General features: G+C 24.0%; 1 protein-coding gene across 1 annotated transcript in view; it reads left to right on the top strand.

Moving 5' to 3' along the window:
- Positions 1-6,242, top strand: part of LOC111633526 (guanylate cyclase 32E-like) — a 14,070-nt gene extending 7,828 nt beyond the window's left edge. The window contains exon 3 of the mRNA XM_023378109.1: positions 5,843-6,242. Coding sequence (XP_023233877.1) covers positions 5,843-6,154 — 312 coding nt within the window. The 3' untranslated portion in view covers positions 6,155-6,242. The remainder of the gene's footprint in view (positions 1-5,842) is intronic.
- Positions 6,243-16,713: the final 10,471 nt, after the last annotated feature.

The raw sequence follows: 16,713 nt of genomic DNA, 5'->3' as shown, positions 1-16,713 counted from the left end.
ATAAATTAATTTTATATTTTTAAAAATAACTTTAACCTTACAATATTTAAAATAAGAGATAAATCAATATCTGTCATTTCATTATAAATAACAATATTTGACATTTTACATTTATTTTAAAAATTTTCATGTCAATGCCAATTTAATAGTGAAATATTTTTAATATTTTAAAAAATTATAACAAAAGTTTAAAAACTTTTTCTTTTATATTTTGAGTCAAAAATAACTGAAGAAACTTCTTTTTAAATAATTTAAATATGATATTTTTATTATAAACATTAAATTATGTAAAGTAGATGATTTAAATAATAAATAAACTCTTAAAAATCTATATAAATAATATATTAGAGCCTATATATTCAAAAATACAGTCTTTATGAGTGCATTCAACTTTAATCTTTTCATTAATTGGAACGTCTAAATTTTATTATAAGTAATGTGGAAAGATTTCCTATACAGAAATTAATAATTAAAAGTTTAAATAATACATTTAATAACATAACATTATAATTAATATAATAAATATCTTATTACAAAATGATAAATTCAGATTTTTAATTCTTCATCAGTTTCTAAATTTTAAAATGTTCTTTTTCTTATTAATAATATTAAAATTATATAAAATTATTTATCTTAAATGATTCTTATTTAATTTGTTAATATTTTAAATTTGGAAAAGAAAGAACAGAGACAATATTGTTACATGTTAATTGATTAATTTTGTTGTAAAAAATTAATTTATTTTAATTTAATTATTTCTTTTATAGACTTAATTCTTTTAATTTATTTTCTGAATTATTTTTTAAGAAATCATTTAGCCCTATTTTATACCGTAACGAAATTATGTAGAAAATTGTTCGAAAATAACTCAAGAAGTCTCGAATAAATTCAAGATTTGAATGAATTCCTGAAAACAAATTTTAATAAAAATAATGCATTTTGAATGTTTTTGTTGTGGCCGAATTTTTGGAATTTTTATTTGATGGTTAAATTTGAATGAATCGATGGGTTACGCCCCTTCTGATACTAAATAATTCTGTTTATTAATGAAGGCGAATTAAATGCACAATACTGCTACAGTAACAAGATACAGCAATAACACTATAAAATATTTCATTCGAACCATATTAAGTAGAATATATACTTTATACAATTATAAACTGTAGTTTACTAAATATGTCAGAAAATCAGTTTATACGATTTAGAACAATGAAAATGAGTTACTGAAACACTTCGCCAAGATACTTACCACGTGACAAGATGAAACAAGGTTTAGTTTCCATCATTGTTTTAGTTGTTGACTTAGTAGTCTGTTAAGTGTTTCGAAAATGCTTGTAAGAGATAGCAAACCACGTGTTCTGCTTACGATATTACCCATCGATTTTGTACTCTTTTTATATTAAATTCTAAAAATAACTTTCCCTAGTTTTATAATAAAAAAATGAATACTTTTTCTTTTATGAGTTAAAAATAAATATGAAATTATCAGCTCCATCTTTTCGATAAGATGATATTTCTATGATAAGTAAGAAAATGTTGATTATAAATTATATATTACAATATTTAATTCGATAGTAAAATTTATAACGTATTTAGATTCTTAACTTTTTAAAGAAGGATTTTATTTTAATTACATAATATATATTAATATTGATCATATTTATAAACTCGTTATTTTACGAACTTATTCATTAGTTAATATTATAAAATTAATTTTTAAACTTTAAAAATCTATAGAATCTCTTAAGAATGTTTACTAAATTACTCTTTCTTAAAATCTAATAAATGATATTTATAAGTTTACACAAAGAATATTAATGAAAAGATTTTACGTATCGATATCTTCATAATAATTTACTAAATAGTCTACTTATATGAATTTCCATACAAATTATGCTTATTTAAATGAAATAATAAAAATAAAATCAAAAATTTATTCAGAAATTTTATTAAATGAATTCATTTTAAAATTGTTATATATTTTTGCAGTTAAATTAATGACAAATAGTATAGGAAATCCTTTAACGTCTACATTTTTATTCTTTATTTTATGAAATTAAAAATAATTCCTACAACCAAGGAAACGAATGTATAGGAAGATGTATCTAATCTTTAACATTATTATAGTCATATGTTTGTTTCCTTATAGGATAAATAATGTATTAAATATAAAAACTCATTTAGCTTATTTTATTTATATTATAATAAAACATTTCAAAGTTTTGTTATTTTGTAAATAAATCTAAATCTAATTACACGTTTTCTAACTCATTGCTGATTAATGAAAATTTATAATTATAAAAATTAATCATCAATTTAATGCAGAATAAGATAAATAATTATGTTTAAAGGCATCTAAAGTATTATATCTTAAGGTCAATTAACAGCTAATTACATTAGATTCTCGTTAATTTCTCTGACAAAGAATCAATAGAAAGATATCTTTTTGAAATCCTCCTTTATCGCATTTCATTTGTGTTTTTTTAAAATTCTTTTATTCTAAACTACTTAAAGAAATTTGATAGGCCTATCATAAACTTTGCTATACTCCTATCTAAGATTTTCAATTAACTTTTTATTAAATAAAAATTTATATATTTTATTTATTATAAATTAGAATATACAATAAGCTATAAAAAATATTAAATGTATCTTTATTCATATTACATGTATAAAAATTACTTTATAAATGCTTCAAAAATATTTTACATAACAGAACTATAAAATATAATTTATACACCTTTTCTTTATGTAATTTATGTAAATTTTTAATTTATTTANTTTAAAACCGAAGAGAATAATCACGAAATATTTGATTCTCTTGATTAAGTTTAACGTAGATTAGGTTAGACTCTGAGTAGACAAAGAAATTTCTCCCAAAATAAAAGCATTTTCTACATTACATAACGATATTATACTTTTTTCCACTTTGGACGTTCTTGCGAACTAGGATTTGTTATACTGAGGGAAGAGAAACACACAATTTCCAATTAAAATATATTTATTGTAATGTATATTTTAATTGGAAATTGTGTGTTTCCTTCCCTCAGTATAACAAGTCCTAGTTCACAAGAACGTCCAAAGTGGATAAAAGTATAATATAAGTAATTAAAGACAAGCACGCACATAACAAGCATGAAACATTACAAAAAGGTTATTTTTAAACACTTAATAAAGGTTATTCTTTAAAATTTTTCGCAATGTACAGAAGATTATAAATCATAATAAATGTTAAAAAATCTAACTTCAATTACTTTATGATCCAGTTCAAGCATACATATTAATAAATTATTATTTATATGAATAATGTTTATAAAAAAATGTGTTAAAAATAATTTTTACATTATACCCGAAAAAACAGCGGGTATTTTTATAGTTTTTAATATAATATAAAGTTTTAATTATTTCAGATGTGTGCTGATGAGAAAATATCTAACAAAACCTCTAATCTAAGTTTTTCTTCGTTACTTTCTTACGGAACAACTTAATAAATTTCAGTCATTTTGATAGGCTATTGGATAATTCATAAAATTTGATCTGTGTATAGAAAAATCGAAATCAAAATTTTGAATAAAAAGCATTGTTAATCATTTATTATCAAGAAGACATTTAATACTTTAATACTTTTCAAATTTTAAATTTGTAATAACTGTGTAGCTTATTGGTTATTTGTTTTGCGAATTATTCAGATCCACTGATCTATTTATTATAAACTTTTTCTATAAGAAAGTTACAGTACTTTCTTATAGAATAGCATCTGAAACATTTATTAGAGCTGTGTACTATACCTTAATGAAAATTGATAACAAAATGACTCAAACAATTTAAACTACTTAAGAAAGGCCCAATAAACAGTATTTTTGAAATTAAATGACAGATAGAAAAAGAAGTGAACCCACATTCGAGTACGTTCAAATTATATTTGGAATATCCACTCTAAATTCATTCTAATAATTTAACTTATTACAAAATTTGATATGTTGTTAAATGATGTGGATTCGGATCTAAGCCCAATATTTTTCGGTGGATTATGTAATTTATATATTAAATGTTATTATTAACAAATTCATTTACTATAATTATGTATAACAATATTTTATGTTTTTAATTTTGAGATTAAGCATATATATATGTTATATTATATTATAACTTATTATGTAATTATTATTTATGCTTTAAAAAAATATAAACTTTGAATGTATAATCTAAGATGCATTGCTTCAATTGGATCACATAAAAATATTTAATATACACACACATATATATATTTATATATTCAAACTGTACTGTACTTTCCTATTCACATATCTCATGTTATTGTAATTTCGCTTTAGTATTAGGTGTTCCGACCCTGATTGGTTTCGACAGTCCAACGTTTCTCGTCGCTCTAATATGTGTTGCAATTTATATTAGTTTTTAAAACAATATTACAGTACTTACATTTAAAATAATGAGGAACAAACGAATAAAAAATGTAAAATTAAAATTAGCAGATGGCTCTTAAGTTCAACAGATGTCGATGGTCGAATTTTGGTATCTCATAGAGCCTAAAATTAGTCATTGTCCCTTCTGTTTTAAAAAGTCTACTCAAAAATTTTATATTCGAGAGTGAGTCAGTCAGTGTCGCAATGCAATTTTATCGTATAGATTAGTAACTCCATCCACGAATGACGTTTCATTCCGCTTCCCAACGCTCTTCATATTTAGTTGTGATTTATAATAATTCTCTATAAACAATATTAGTTACGTGTATATTCTTAATAATTATAAACAATATTTTCATGAAGAATAATCATTGTTGAGTTGAAAGAAAATATAATTTAAAATCGATAATCTGTAAAAATAGGAAAATGGCGCTTAAAGTAATCAATCAGTCAATTGTTTAGAAGTGATTTTCTATGCAATATTGCAGTTTGATACCTCGAAGCGCGTAAGATATTTTTCTTTGTTGTAATTTAGAATTCTTCTGTTAACGTACTCAATCTCTTCTTGAATGTATCATTTCTATTTTCAGTAAAAAAAAAAAAAATATATGCTTCCACTCAAACATTTAGTGTCTGTGAGTAAATGGGTGAGACCAGTTAGTTTTGTATGCTCTACAGTATAGTATATGACGCCATAATTATTTATATTCACACTAGGATAGTATAAGTTTTCAATATTACACAAAAGAAAGTAAAATGTGAAGAATTCAACTAAAATACATATTTTATTTTAAAACCGAAGAGAATAATCACGAAATATTTGATTCTCTTGATTAAGTTTAACGTAGATTAGGTTAGACTCTGAGTAGACAAAGAAATTTCTCCCAAAATAAAAGCATTTTCTACATTACATAACGATATTATACTTTTTTCCACTTTGGACGTTCTTGCGAACTAGGATTTGTTATACTGAGGGAAGAGAAACACACAATTTCCAATTAAAATATATTTATTGTAATGTATATTTTAATTGGAAATTGTGTGTTTCCTTCCCTCAGTATAACAAGTCCTAGTTCACAAGAACGTCCAAAGTGGATAAAAGTATAATATAAGTAATTAAAGACAAGCACGCACATAACAAGCATGAAACATTACATAAAGGTTATTTTTAAACACTTAATAAAGGTTATTCTTTAAAATTTTTCGCAATGTACAGAAGATTATAAATCATAATAAATGTTAAAAAATCTAACTTCAATTACTTTATGATCCAGTTCAAGCATACATATTAATAAATTATTATTTATATGAATAATGTTTATAAAAAAATGTGTTAAAAATAATTTTTACATTATACCCGAAAAAACAGCGGGTATTTTTATAGTTTTTAATATAATATAAAGTTTTAATTATTTCAGATGTGTGCTGATGAGAAAATATCTAACAAAACCTTATATCCTTTGGTAGCAAGAACTCTATCTCCAACTTCTCATGTGTCGATGTATGTGGTATCAACTCTTCTTAATTTTAAATGGAATAAAATAGTATTAATAGTTTCCGAAGATCCTTTCGGTGAACAAATTATAGAATCCTCGAGACCTTTATTTGCTCTTCACAAAATTGAAGTAATTGAAACTCGTTATATTCCTCCAAATTATAGAACAAAACACGAAGAAAAAATTAAAGATATCGTTGAAACAACGTATTTTAAAGCAAGAAGTAAGTTTTAGTCTCCACATCAGTAATGTTTTATTATAATTCTAAATATCTTGAAAAAATATTTTTTTATAATTAATTAAAGAACGATCTATTTTAAAACTATAAATAAAAATACATTTGTTTACATTGCAAAATATAAGCAAAATTTAATCATACAATCATTATTTCTCAACAAAATATTGAAGTTTTTCTTTTTATAATAAACTATAAAAAATAGTTTCATTGAAAATTCTACAACTTCTAAAAAATTTAATTATTTATTTAAAATCTCTTTTATATAATGTAATATATTTTCTCTTACTTTTATATTTATTTCTCTCCAAAGTTTTGTTTTTCTTTCAAGTTATGTTGGATATAATAGGCCATTGTTTCTCATTTGACACGTTAAATTATTTTGTGCAAGTTATTATAGTATTGAGAATTTCCTAAAGATGTTTAACAATATTTTAAATCATGATTACAAAGTTATAATTTTTATTATTGTTTCTTTTATCTAAAAAATTGACCGGAAATGAACTTATTTCTATCTTTAAAACGTTAATAGCTATAATTACTATTTATTAATATTGCAAAGTTAATAGCTTGAAGACATTAATAGTTGTAAATTATAGAACAATAAAAATACTAAAAATTTATTAAACTGTAATTAAAATTAATCAAGTTTAAGATTAAACAATTCAGTTTAATTTTTTAAAATAAATTCTTTGCACTTTTGAATGTGAAATTTTAAAATTTAAATCGCAATTACAATTAAAAAATATTTGCTATAAATTCATTTATTTATTTTATAAAGTAATTTGTAGTTAAAATAGATTACCATTCCCGGAGGAACAAGCATAAAAATATACCTATAAAAATTAACAGAAACAAATAAAAAATTAGTTTAAAATTATTATATTATAGTTTACTATTTATTAGTTTTAGTATTCTTTAAATTTATTGTATTATTTTAATATTAAAATATTTTAAAGAAAATAATTTTTAAAATANTTATGTACCGCATATATTCGCATTTAGAATTTAAGAACTTCAGTGTTCAGCTATTTTATTTCGCTAGAACTAAAATTAAACATGATCTTGCTGATGAATGCCGAATAAGAATTTCTAATTAAATACTATATAGTATCTAGCCAAATTATTAGAGCCACTTAAGAAATAAGAGTAAAATGACAATTTAGACAAAAATTTTGATTTTTAATTTGAATTTAAATTTTATTATGCAACTCAAAAAAGTAATAAAACATACTTCAACTGTACTGAAAGAAAAGCAACATAAACATATAACAAAAACTAAAGAAAGTATAAAAAACCATAATAAACAAAATTATCTTATTGAAAAAATTAATCAGAAAAGAATTAATATTTACATAAGACACGTGTGTGAGTTTCATTGAAAGTATGCTTAAATGCATCGAAGCTGCAATTAGTTCGAAAGGAAGCACGATAAAATATTAATATTTTACATTATATTTATTTTTTGTTATATGTTTGTTACTTTTTTGTTACAATTGAAATATGTTTTACTACTCTTTTGAGTTGTATAATCAAAATTAAATTCCAAATAAAAAATCAAAATGTTTGTCTAAATTGTCAATTTACTCTTATTTCTTAGGTGGGTTTAATAATTTGGCCAGGGACTGTACTTTGTTACTTTGAGTAAATCTATATCTATATACTCGTATATATATAAATGGACGTGTTTGTGCCTATATTTCACTCTGCACATCACACTACTACACATCGCACACGAATGGTGTTTGTGTGTGGTAGTAGCCCCAAGTCTCCCATCATGCAATATGGTGGTTGCATCTCGATAGCTATAAGGGTGTGAGAGATATGGGGTTTGAAAGTGATTGACTTTAAAATGTATGACGCTTCAATGAGAATGATCCAGTTTTTTTCTAGAAAGTTCCAGAACCTAGATGTGAAATTTGGTATACAGTTAGGGTACGTCATGAAAACGCACACTAAGAAGAGATTTTTCGAAATTCCCCCGCGGGGGAGTGCATTAAGGCTTAACATCTAGAACGGCTTCTACTGTACTCTTTTAGATGTGATGTTTTTGTTTTTAATTACGTTTAGTCTTCATTGAGTACTTAGGGATATTAAATTGATAACATTTCAGACATTGTTATAAATATTTTTTTATATATTTCGATTTTTTAACCAAATGTTCGAACCGTTTTAAATTCGAATTTCTTTTTGCATATTGGTTCGCTTATAGAACGATTGCGAACGTTCCAGAAAATTTATCAAATTAAAAACAGTTCTCATCATTCTCAGCGGTAGGTGTTAAATAACAATTTCTATGGTTGTTGAAATATTGAATGTAAATAGGGTTTGCTTGCAAAATCTGCGTGAGCGAAGCCGCGGGTAACAGCTAGTAGATTTATAAAAATTGTCTCATTTTTTAAAAGTTGGGGATTTTTTCAAGTATTATTTTAAACACCAATAAATATAAACAAGTTGATTAAAGTAAATTTCATAATATGCAGGTTTTATGCAAATATCAGAAAATCATTAATGCGAATCAACTTTTTAATGCTTAGAAGCAGAAAAAGTTTTTAAAATGTTTTTTCTGTATATAATGCAAGAGAAATTCATTATTATCTTGATTACCGTATTTAATTTTTTGTTATTCGCATCAAAAATTCAAACTTTTACACATTAATGAGTTAGGTCTTTTGCTACTTTACTAAAAATTCAGAAACTTCTTCAAATAAATCTTTGGTGTATTAACTTTTTTATATACAACGTTTGAACTTTGGCAAATATATTTTAATTTTGGAGTTACGACATACTTTTTTTCTTTTTTCAATGTAGAAATTTCCAATAGAACGAATCTCTTTTAGACAAAATTTCTCCTATTAAAATTTCAAATAGATCAAAACTCTTAAAAATCACAAAGTTGGAAACTTACTTCCATAGAATATTTTGTAAATTTATATAATACATCCTGTTTTTTTGAATTGAAAATATAAAATTGTTTATAAAGCGTGATGAATTTTCAGACTTTATATTTGTTCCTTACAATTTTAATGTTTTTTTTTATTTTATATTTTATGTAAGAAACTTATGTTTTGAGGGAAATTTATCAATATTAAATATTTATTTGCTATATATTTTGTACGCCTCTTTACTACTTTTCGTGTAACAATTAATGTCTCATTGTTTGCATTGACTTAATTACACCCTGAAGTAAAACAGAATATCATCATTAACGCTATTTTTTCGAAACCCCTATTTAAGTTTTAATACTGAAATGTTTTTAATTATTTATTTCCTTAATCCTTTTTTCTTTTTTATGTCTAATTAAACATCTACATTACGTAACTGTGATTTTAAATAATAAACAAGTTATGTAAAATGTTTTCTTGGTATTTTACTTGGATTTTCTTATTTTAATTTTTATGTGCATTTAATCGTTTAATCAGCTAAACTTTCAACTAAATTATAAAGTCATTCAATAAAAATTATATAGATTAAAATAAATACGAAGCATAAAGTTAATATATGTATATATATATATATATATATATTTCCTTTTTTTACATATTGTAGCATATCTTCTTTTAGTCTTTTGTAAGAAAGTTACAAGAATTTTCTTCTGCAATCTTTTCAAATTATTACTTCATGAATTAAAATGACGTATTTTGCTATAATTTTTAACATAAAAAGTGATTAACTTAATTAAGATGATGTCAGTCGATTCAAAAGTGGATGTCACTCAGTATTCGCTTTCTTAGTCTTTTGAACTATTCCCTTATGGTATGATGACCTTCGACACAGCCTTATTAATAATTTACTAATTTTCATATTAATAAAAAAAATAATTTTTGGTATTACATGTTTTCATATTTACTTTCCAGCTCTGAATCATTAAATCCATTTCATATTGTTAATCTGTATTATATCAGTGGATCATATATATTTAGCCAGTTTATACATCAATTAAAACAAAAATAATTATTATAGATTCATAAATTTCTATAATAACAATTTATTTTTTAGTTTTTTATTTTTGTTTTCCGTATTAGCTAAGTAAATTGTTAATTACGGTGAAAAACAAATAAAATTATACATCAAATGACTATTCGAAATTTTATGTATAAAGCTAGAAACCTGATGGTAAATATTAAAATTTTGACCAATAGTTTTTATATTTTTTAAATATATTTTACTACATGCTATTATTTTTTTAACATTAAATTATTTCATCTACGTGAAGTTGAAACATAATGTTACATTAACACTTGTTTGCCTTCACTTAAATTTGTTTGATTTACTTCGATTAAATACATTTGTTATTTTATCAACAAAGTCTTAAAACATTATATAACATATTATAAGTCATTGTTTTACTGTATAAATTTATCTATAGTTATATTTGATGAAAGTAAATATAGACACAGATTTTGAAAAATATTTATTGTTTTATTTTAAAATTCTGGAATCCTGTTTTCATTTTTAAGAAGACAGATAAAGTTTGACTTTGAAGAACATGTTATAAATAAAATATAAATACAGTATAGTCCTTTTCTGTATCAAGCTGATAAGACTAAGTTTAAGTCTTATCAGCTTGATACTGACTGTAATTATAGCCTATAAGTTCAAACATAAGGTTGAGTTCCTTTCGAAATCGAAGCTTGAAGTGCATAGCACAAATATATTATATTTCTAGCGTAAACAAATTGCTTATATGTGTGTAATTACTTAGTTTCAAGGTGTAAACTGTAATTTAGAATTTTCTTCATGAAGTTCTAAATTAGGAATTTTCATTAAAGCTAAACCTAATTTTAATTAAATTAACCTTTTCCAATCTTCTTTGAGATTCATATTTTGTCTAACACGTGATATTTTCAAGCTATACGTCTTGAGAAAATTTATTTGAAAGTTATTAAGTAAAGTTATTTGTAAAATATTAAAATCAAACTCAATATTTGAGTCATTTCTTCTTGCAATAGTTGTTGCATAGATGTTGCATTGATTGAAAACCTAGGATTCCCCATACGCTTATATTCGATGACTGGATTTTACAGAATTTAAAATACTGGCATTATCTAAGACTATAGTTTACAATCCTCCAGTGAATGACAATCTACTGTTTCATATTCAGTGGATCATAGTCCCCTGGAGAGTCCATGTAAACAATGGGATCTTCTGCAAACTCATAATTTAAATCGGGAATTTATTTAAACAAATCAAATTATTTACATAAAAATAAATCTGTGTAAACGTATCTATCTATCTATCTATTATTTCTATTCTAATAAATTTGTTAATAAAATAGTTAAATGATATTTTGATACAACTTTCATTATAAATTTTTAAGAAAATGCAAATTTCTGTTTAGGTGAGAATATGTTATTGATCCAATTTGTAGCAAAGAAAACTTTTATCGAATCAGATTTTCAGGATGCTCTATCATGATTTATTGAATGTAAACATCGATATTGCTCCGTGCTTGAGAGCAGGTTATGAAAAATTCGTAAGAAAATTATTCTGAAATTTCATAAAGTCGCGAGGAAATGGTTTCTAGAATCATTTGGACTTTTTTTTACAATGGAAACTGTTTACACAGATTTTCTAAATCTTAGATCAGATGCTTTGATTTTCGAAATATATTTATAATAGATTCACTTCCTGCGAGTTGTTTATCTTTCTAAATATTTGAAAAATATTCTTACTTTATACAGTATTTTTATTCTAACCCCTACGTTACATATTGGATAACATTCAATTGTTTATCTAACAATATATATTAGGAATACATGATCACAAAGAAAAAAGTCGTACTGGACCATATATACAGTATAAATATTATCTATTTTTTACTTTAAGTAAACTGAAGTAGAAAAAGTATTTCGCATTCCTTTTTATTCGATTTTATATTTATAAATTACATTTTCTCTTAAAAGTTATCTATTACTACTTTATTTGCTTAAAAAGCTTCGTTAGCAATATAGTAATTAAATATTCTTGAATATAATAAATATAAGAAAGTAGTTTTCAATATTTTAAAATACTATTTTCGTTGCAAGTGAATTTAATGTTGTACTTTACACGGAATTCTATAATATTTTGTATAATACGCACTTCTGAATTATCTGAATACATTCTTCGAATATTTATCTGGAATGTAATTTTAAACAATAGGTATTTGGATCTATACTATTACTATCCATGCAAATAGAATTTTGTTTTAAATGATTTACTTTATAATATACCAGATTGAATGAATAATTGTATTATCTACAGCAAAAAAATGTTCAAGTTTACTTGAGTAACATCTTTCAAATTTTATTTTGTTTAACATTGATTAAAATTACGCAGATATAATGTATAGTATACATATATATATATATTTTTTACTTTAAAATAAACACTACTTTGTAAACGTAATTAACACTGTCTAGTCTATTGTAATCAATAAGCCGCTTGATAATATTCTTCTAATTTTCTTCAATTCTAATTAAGAAGGGCATTTTAATAAAAATTTATGTTTTAAAAAGCTAAATAAAATTTTTAATTAATTCAGTTAAAGAAAAATTATAATTTTATTTTTTATTTTACAAAATTATTATTTATATATGAATCTCTTTATATAATTTATTTTTATGATTTTATTTATGTTTTCTTTATACTGTACGTAATTTTTAAATGAATAATTATTATATCTAATTCCTTTAAAGGATAGTATTTAGTTAGAAATATTATATAATTTCGAAAGGTTTGGATATAATCATGAAACGTAGAGATAAATCAATGGTTAAAAATAGGTCAGAAATACATTTCTACAGTGAACTAACCACTTTAGGAAGAATAGTTTTACAATGATTTTAAACGATAAACAATAGTTAAACGAGTATTCAGAGTTTTAAGGGATATTTTCAGTCGAATATAAAATCTGAAATTTTAATATCAACTTAATGCTAGATTCATGACACTTATTATAAACAAGTAATTCTTTCCTAATTTATATTCGAAAAAATAAAATTATGACATGGCTAGAGTTCATTTCATACACACTACATTAAATATTTTAAACATTATATGCATTTTGAACCGTAATACATTTAAATTTATTCTAAAAGAATTTGAAGTAATTAAATAAGAGTTAAAAGTACTTTTCATTTAAAATTTTAAAATAAATATTATTATACATGATATACTGTATATGTTTTTCTTAAACATATTTATTAAACTGTGTTTAGGAAAACTGTTAAAAGATATACTGAAATTATAAATTGTTTAAACAATTGAAATTTATTTTATGTTATAAATACATAAATTTAATATTTACAACAAAGTTCGCTTATAACAAACTCGCTATCAACGAATTCTCGGCGATAATGAACATGTTCAAAGAACGAATGAAATAATCATAAGACCAATGTTATTTCTCCCGGCTACAATGAACCCGTATGTAACGAACAATATTTAATTATAAAACAATGAAAAATAGCGTTACAAGAATACTCATAAGTCATTGTTTTTTCAAGAAAAAATTTTCCCGTGTAAAAGATCACTGTTTAAAAATTAAATATTAATATCAATCAATTAATTTAAATTAGTAAAATTATGATTTACTAATATTTATTGTTTAACATTATAATTGGTAATCAGTGTGAAAAATCATTCACATAACATTGATCTCTCGAGTCTAATAAGTTAAAATTCACAGAATCTATCGTAACGAAGTCTACACGAAAGGAGAGCTAAAGTTTCTCTTTGTAAATAATGGGATCACGCTACATGCAAATCCGAGGCGCATTATATTTACTTGAAGGAAAATTATCCTTTTAATGTCTTTTCGAATTTATACATTTTCACATTAGGGAAGGAATAAGCGAATAATTCTTTGTCTTAACGCTAATACAATTATCAGACAACTATAAATACTTATTTTTATAAAGCTTTGTTTCAAATTTAGTATTCTGAATTTTATAATTTTTAAATTTTATAAAACTTTAAAGGCATTATTAAAGTTTCCGTAATGATCGTTAAAAAACGTTCGTAATTCCAGCTAAACAGATTTTTTCAAAGAAATTATAAAATAAAACTAAAGATTATTAAAGACTAAAATAAGGAGTAAAATATTTTGAAGGATACTAAAACTTATGTTGCTTTTATACTATGATAATTAAATATAATTAAACAAAATTTTAAATATTTTGGCTAGAAATATTCTTTTTATGACTCGTAAAAGCGATTCTTTTAGATAAGTTAATGTTATTTCGATACATGAATATGTCCACAATAATATTTAGTGCAGACTGTTCAATAATAGCACTTACTGAACGCATTCCTACAATATAACATAAGAAACACGTAATAGCTTGTAATAAGCTACAAGCAGCGTGATTGTTCCTTAATATCATAGCGAAAATGTCATAAAGTTACAGATAAGTGACGTAATTGCTGATATAACAACTGCACTATTACATACGATAAGCTTTCGAACATAATAAGTATATAACTGGAAACGACATCATTGTACTAGAGTCTATCTCATGATACAATTGCTCAGTTCCTAAAGTCAATGTTGTCGAATCAAATTCTGTCATTCCTTAACTCGACGTTGCGAGAGTAGGCACTTGCATGCGTTCCTAAAATTAACGTTTCGCTTACATCAGAGCTACAGGAAGAACCACGTTTTGTCCGACTCTCTGTAAGATGCCACGCTTCCCTCTGATGGTATTAAATACTGTAAAGATGAGCTCCGTAAGCTCATGACAGGCTCAGTTAGACCACTATAGTTGTATGTTTACAGTCTTCCATCCGTAGCAATAACACGACGTCATTAGACTGAAAGGTAGCTACCAAAGTGAAGGGCGGTCAAGCACTACCTACTGCTGTAGACACTTTAGTTCAAATTTACGACTATAAGTTTCTTATATCAAAACGTTCAATATTTCATCTTCTACAATTCCCCAAATTTTTAAAACGTCATTTTGATACACCCTGTATATATATTAGACATCGTTCTTTAATACATTTATGAAATTCTATTATAAAGAAACACTTTCAAGGTGTAAATTTTTATTGTTATTTCATAACCAATAATTACATCATATATATAAAGAAAATTATTCTTACACGTAAATGTAAAATATGTAGACCTAATTAGTTTATGATTTCTTGATATAAAAGAGTTTCGAGTAGATTATAAATTTTAAACTTTATAGAAGTTATAATTGAAATTACAGTGATTGATTGAGATAACATAATAAGCAATAAATTTAATATATTTTCTAAAATCCTATTATGAATTTCTGAATATTCTTGAAATCTTATTACAAATTTTTAATAAGATGTTATATAAGGATATTTCTTGTTCATAAATTTATAATTTATAAATCAAAATATAATTATTTTAAATCGATAAAGTAGTTAATATAAAAATGAAGCGCTCTTTTTTTTCGTAAATCATTCATTCTGTTAATCCTGTTGAAGCAAATTTGCACATAGCAGACATATTCCAAGCTCTACAATTATTCCGACATATTATCGTTTTATTTTGCTTATTTAATATTTTTAATAATTTAACATTATATTGCAAATTTTCCCTCCTTTCGTACAAGAATATGATCAAAAACATATACTCAGTTTTAGCACTGTCTTTCGTATCTACGAGTATTATACAATAAAAATGATTCTCATAATTAAAACAAAATTTCATTACATTACATTTTCTATTTGGTTATATTCGATATACGTTATTTCGGCTAATTTTGTTCAAACTATAAATATTTATATTAATTAAAATACGAAAACCACGCGTCAAAATCGTATCATAAGTGTTTTTGTGTTTTTCACTCAAATAACGCTAGCAATTTTTTTGGCGATTGAACACGTTTCCGCTTTTTAACTTTAAAGTAATACAGAAATCGAATTAAAAATATACTTTGTAAGTAAGCAATTTGAAGCTAAACATACGGACTTTGATAAAAGACTTGACTGCTTTGCCGTGGTAACGTTTGGTTGAATATTTTTTAAAGTTTACATTGTATAATCAAATAAAAATCATAAAATTTCGATGCGCAACATTTTTCGAGAACCAGAAATATAAAGATTAGAAAGAGAAATGCATTTATATGATCGATCGTATTTTACCAACTTTAGGATTATGATTTCTGAACTGTTGTAATGCGTTTGCTTGTGATTGCTGCGGATAAATAATAGTGAAACATTGGTATTAACTTTGTTTTCTCGGTGAAGATGAAACTTTCTCTAGGGAAGATTTTCATTTAAAATGAAAAGATCGATTATCGTAGATCTTCCAATTTTGAAGGAAAAATTGTTGACGAATCTTATGAAACTGTGTGGAAGAATTGAAAAACGATACGTTTAAAAATTAGAGAAAAAAATTTAAAAAATGAAAAATGGTTTCTGTCATTTATAACTGCCAATGATAGTTATCTACGTTACTTAGTTTTTTCCTTTTTACTCCATTGAAGATCTTCATTTACACTATATAGAAAATTCATTACTGTCGAGTGAGATAAGTAATAGAAAATTTTGCTTATTGGAATACAGATTTCAAATATTTAATCCTTATTAATTAATC

Source organism: Centruroides sculpturatus, unplaced genomic scaffold, assembly GCF_000671375.1.
Source record: "Centruroides sculpturatus isolate CEXI.00-Female unplaced genomic scaffold, Cexi_2.0 scaffold794, whole genome shotgun sequence".
Classification (NCBI taxonomy): Eukaryota; Metazoa; Arthropoda; class Arachnida; order Scorpiones; family Buthidae; genus Centruroides; species Centruroides sculpturatus.
The sequence above is the reverse complement of the archived record's forward strand: the minus strand, read 5'-3'. Positions and strand labels throughout refer to the sequence as shown.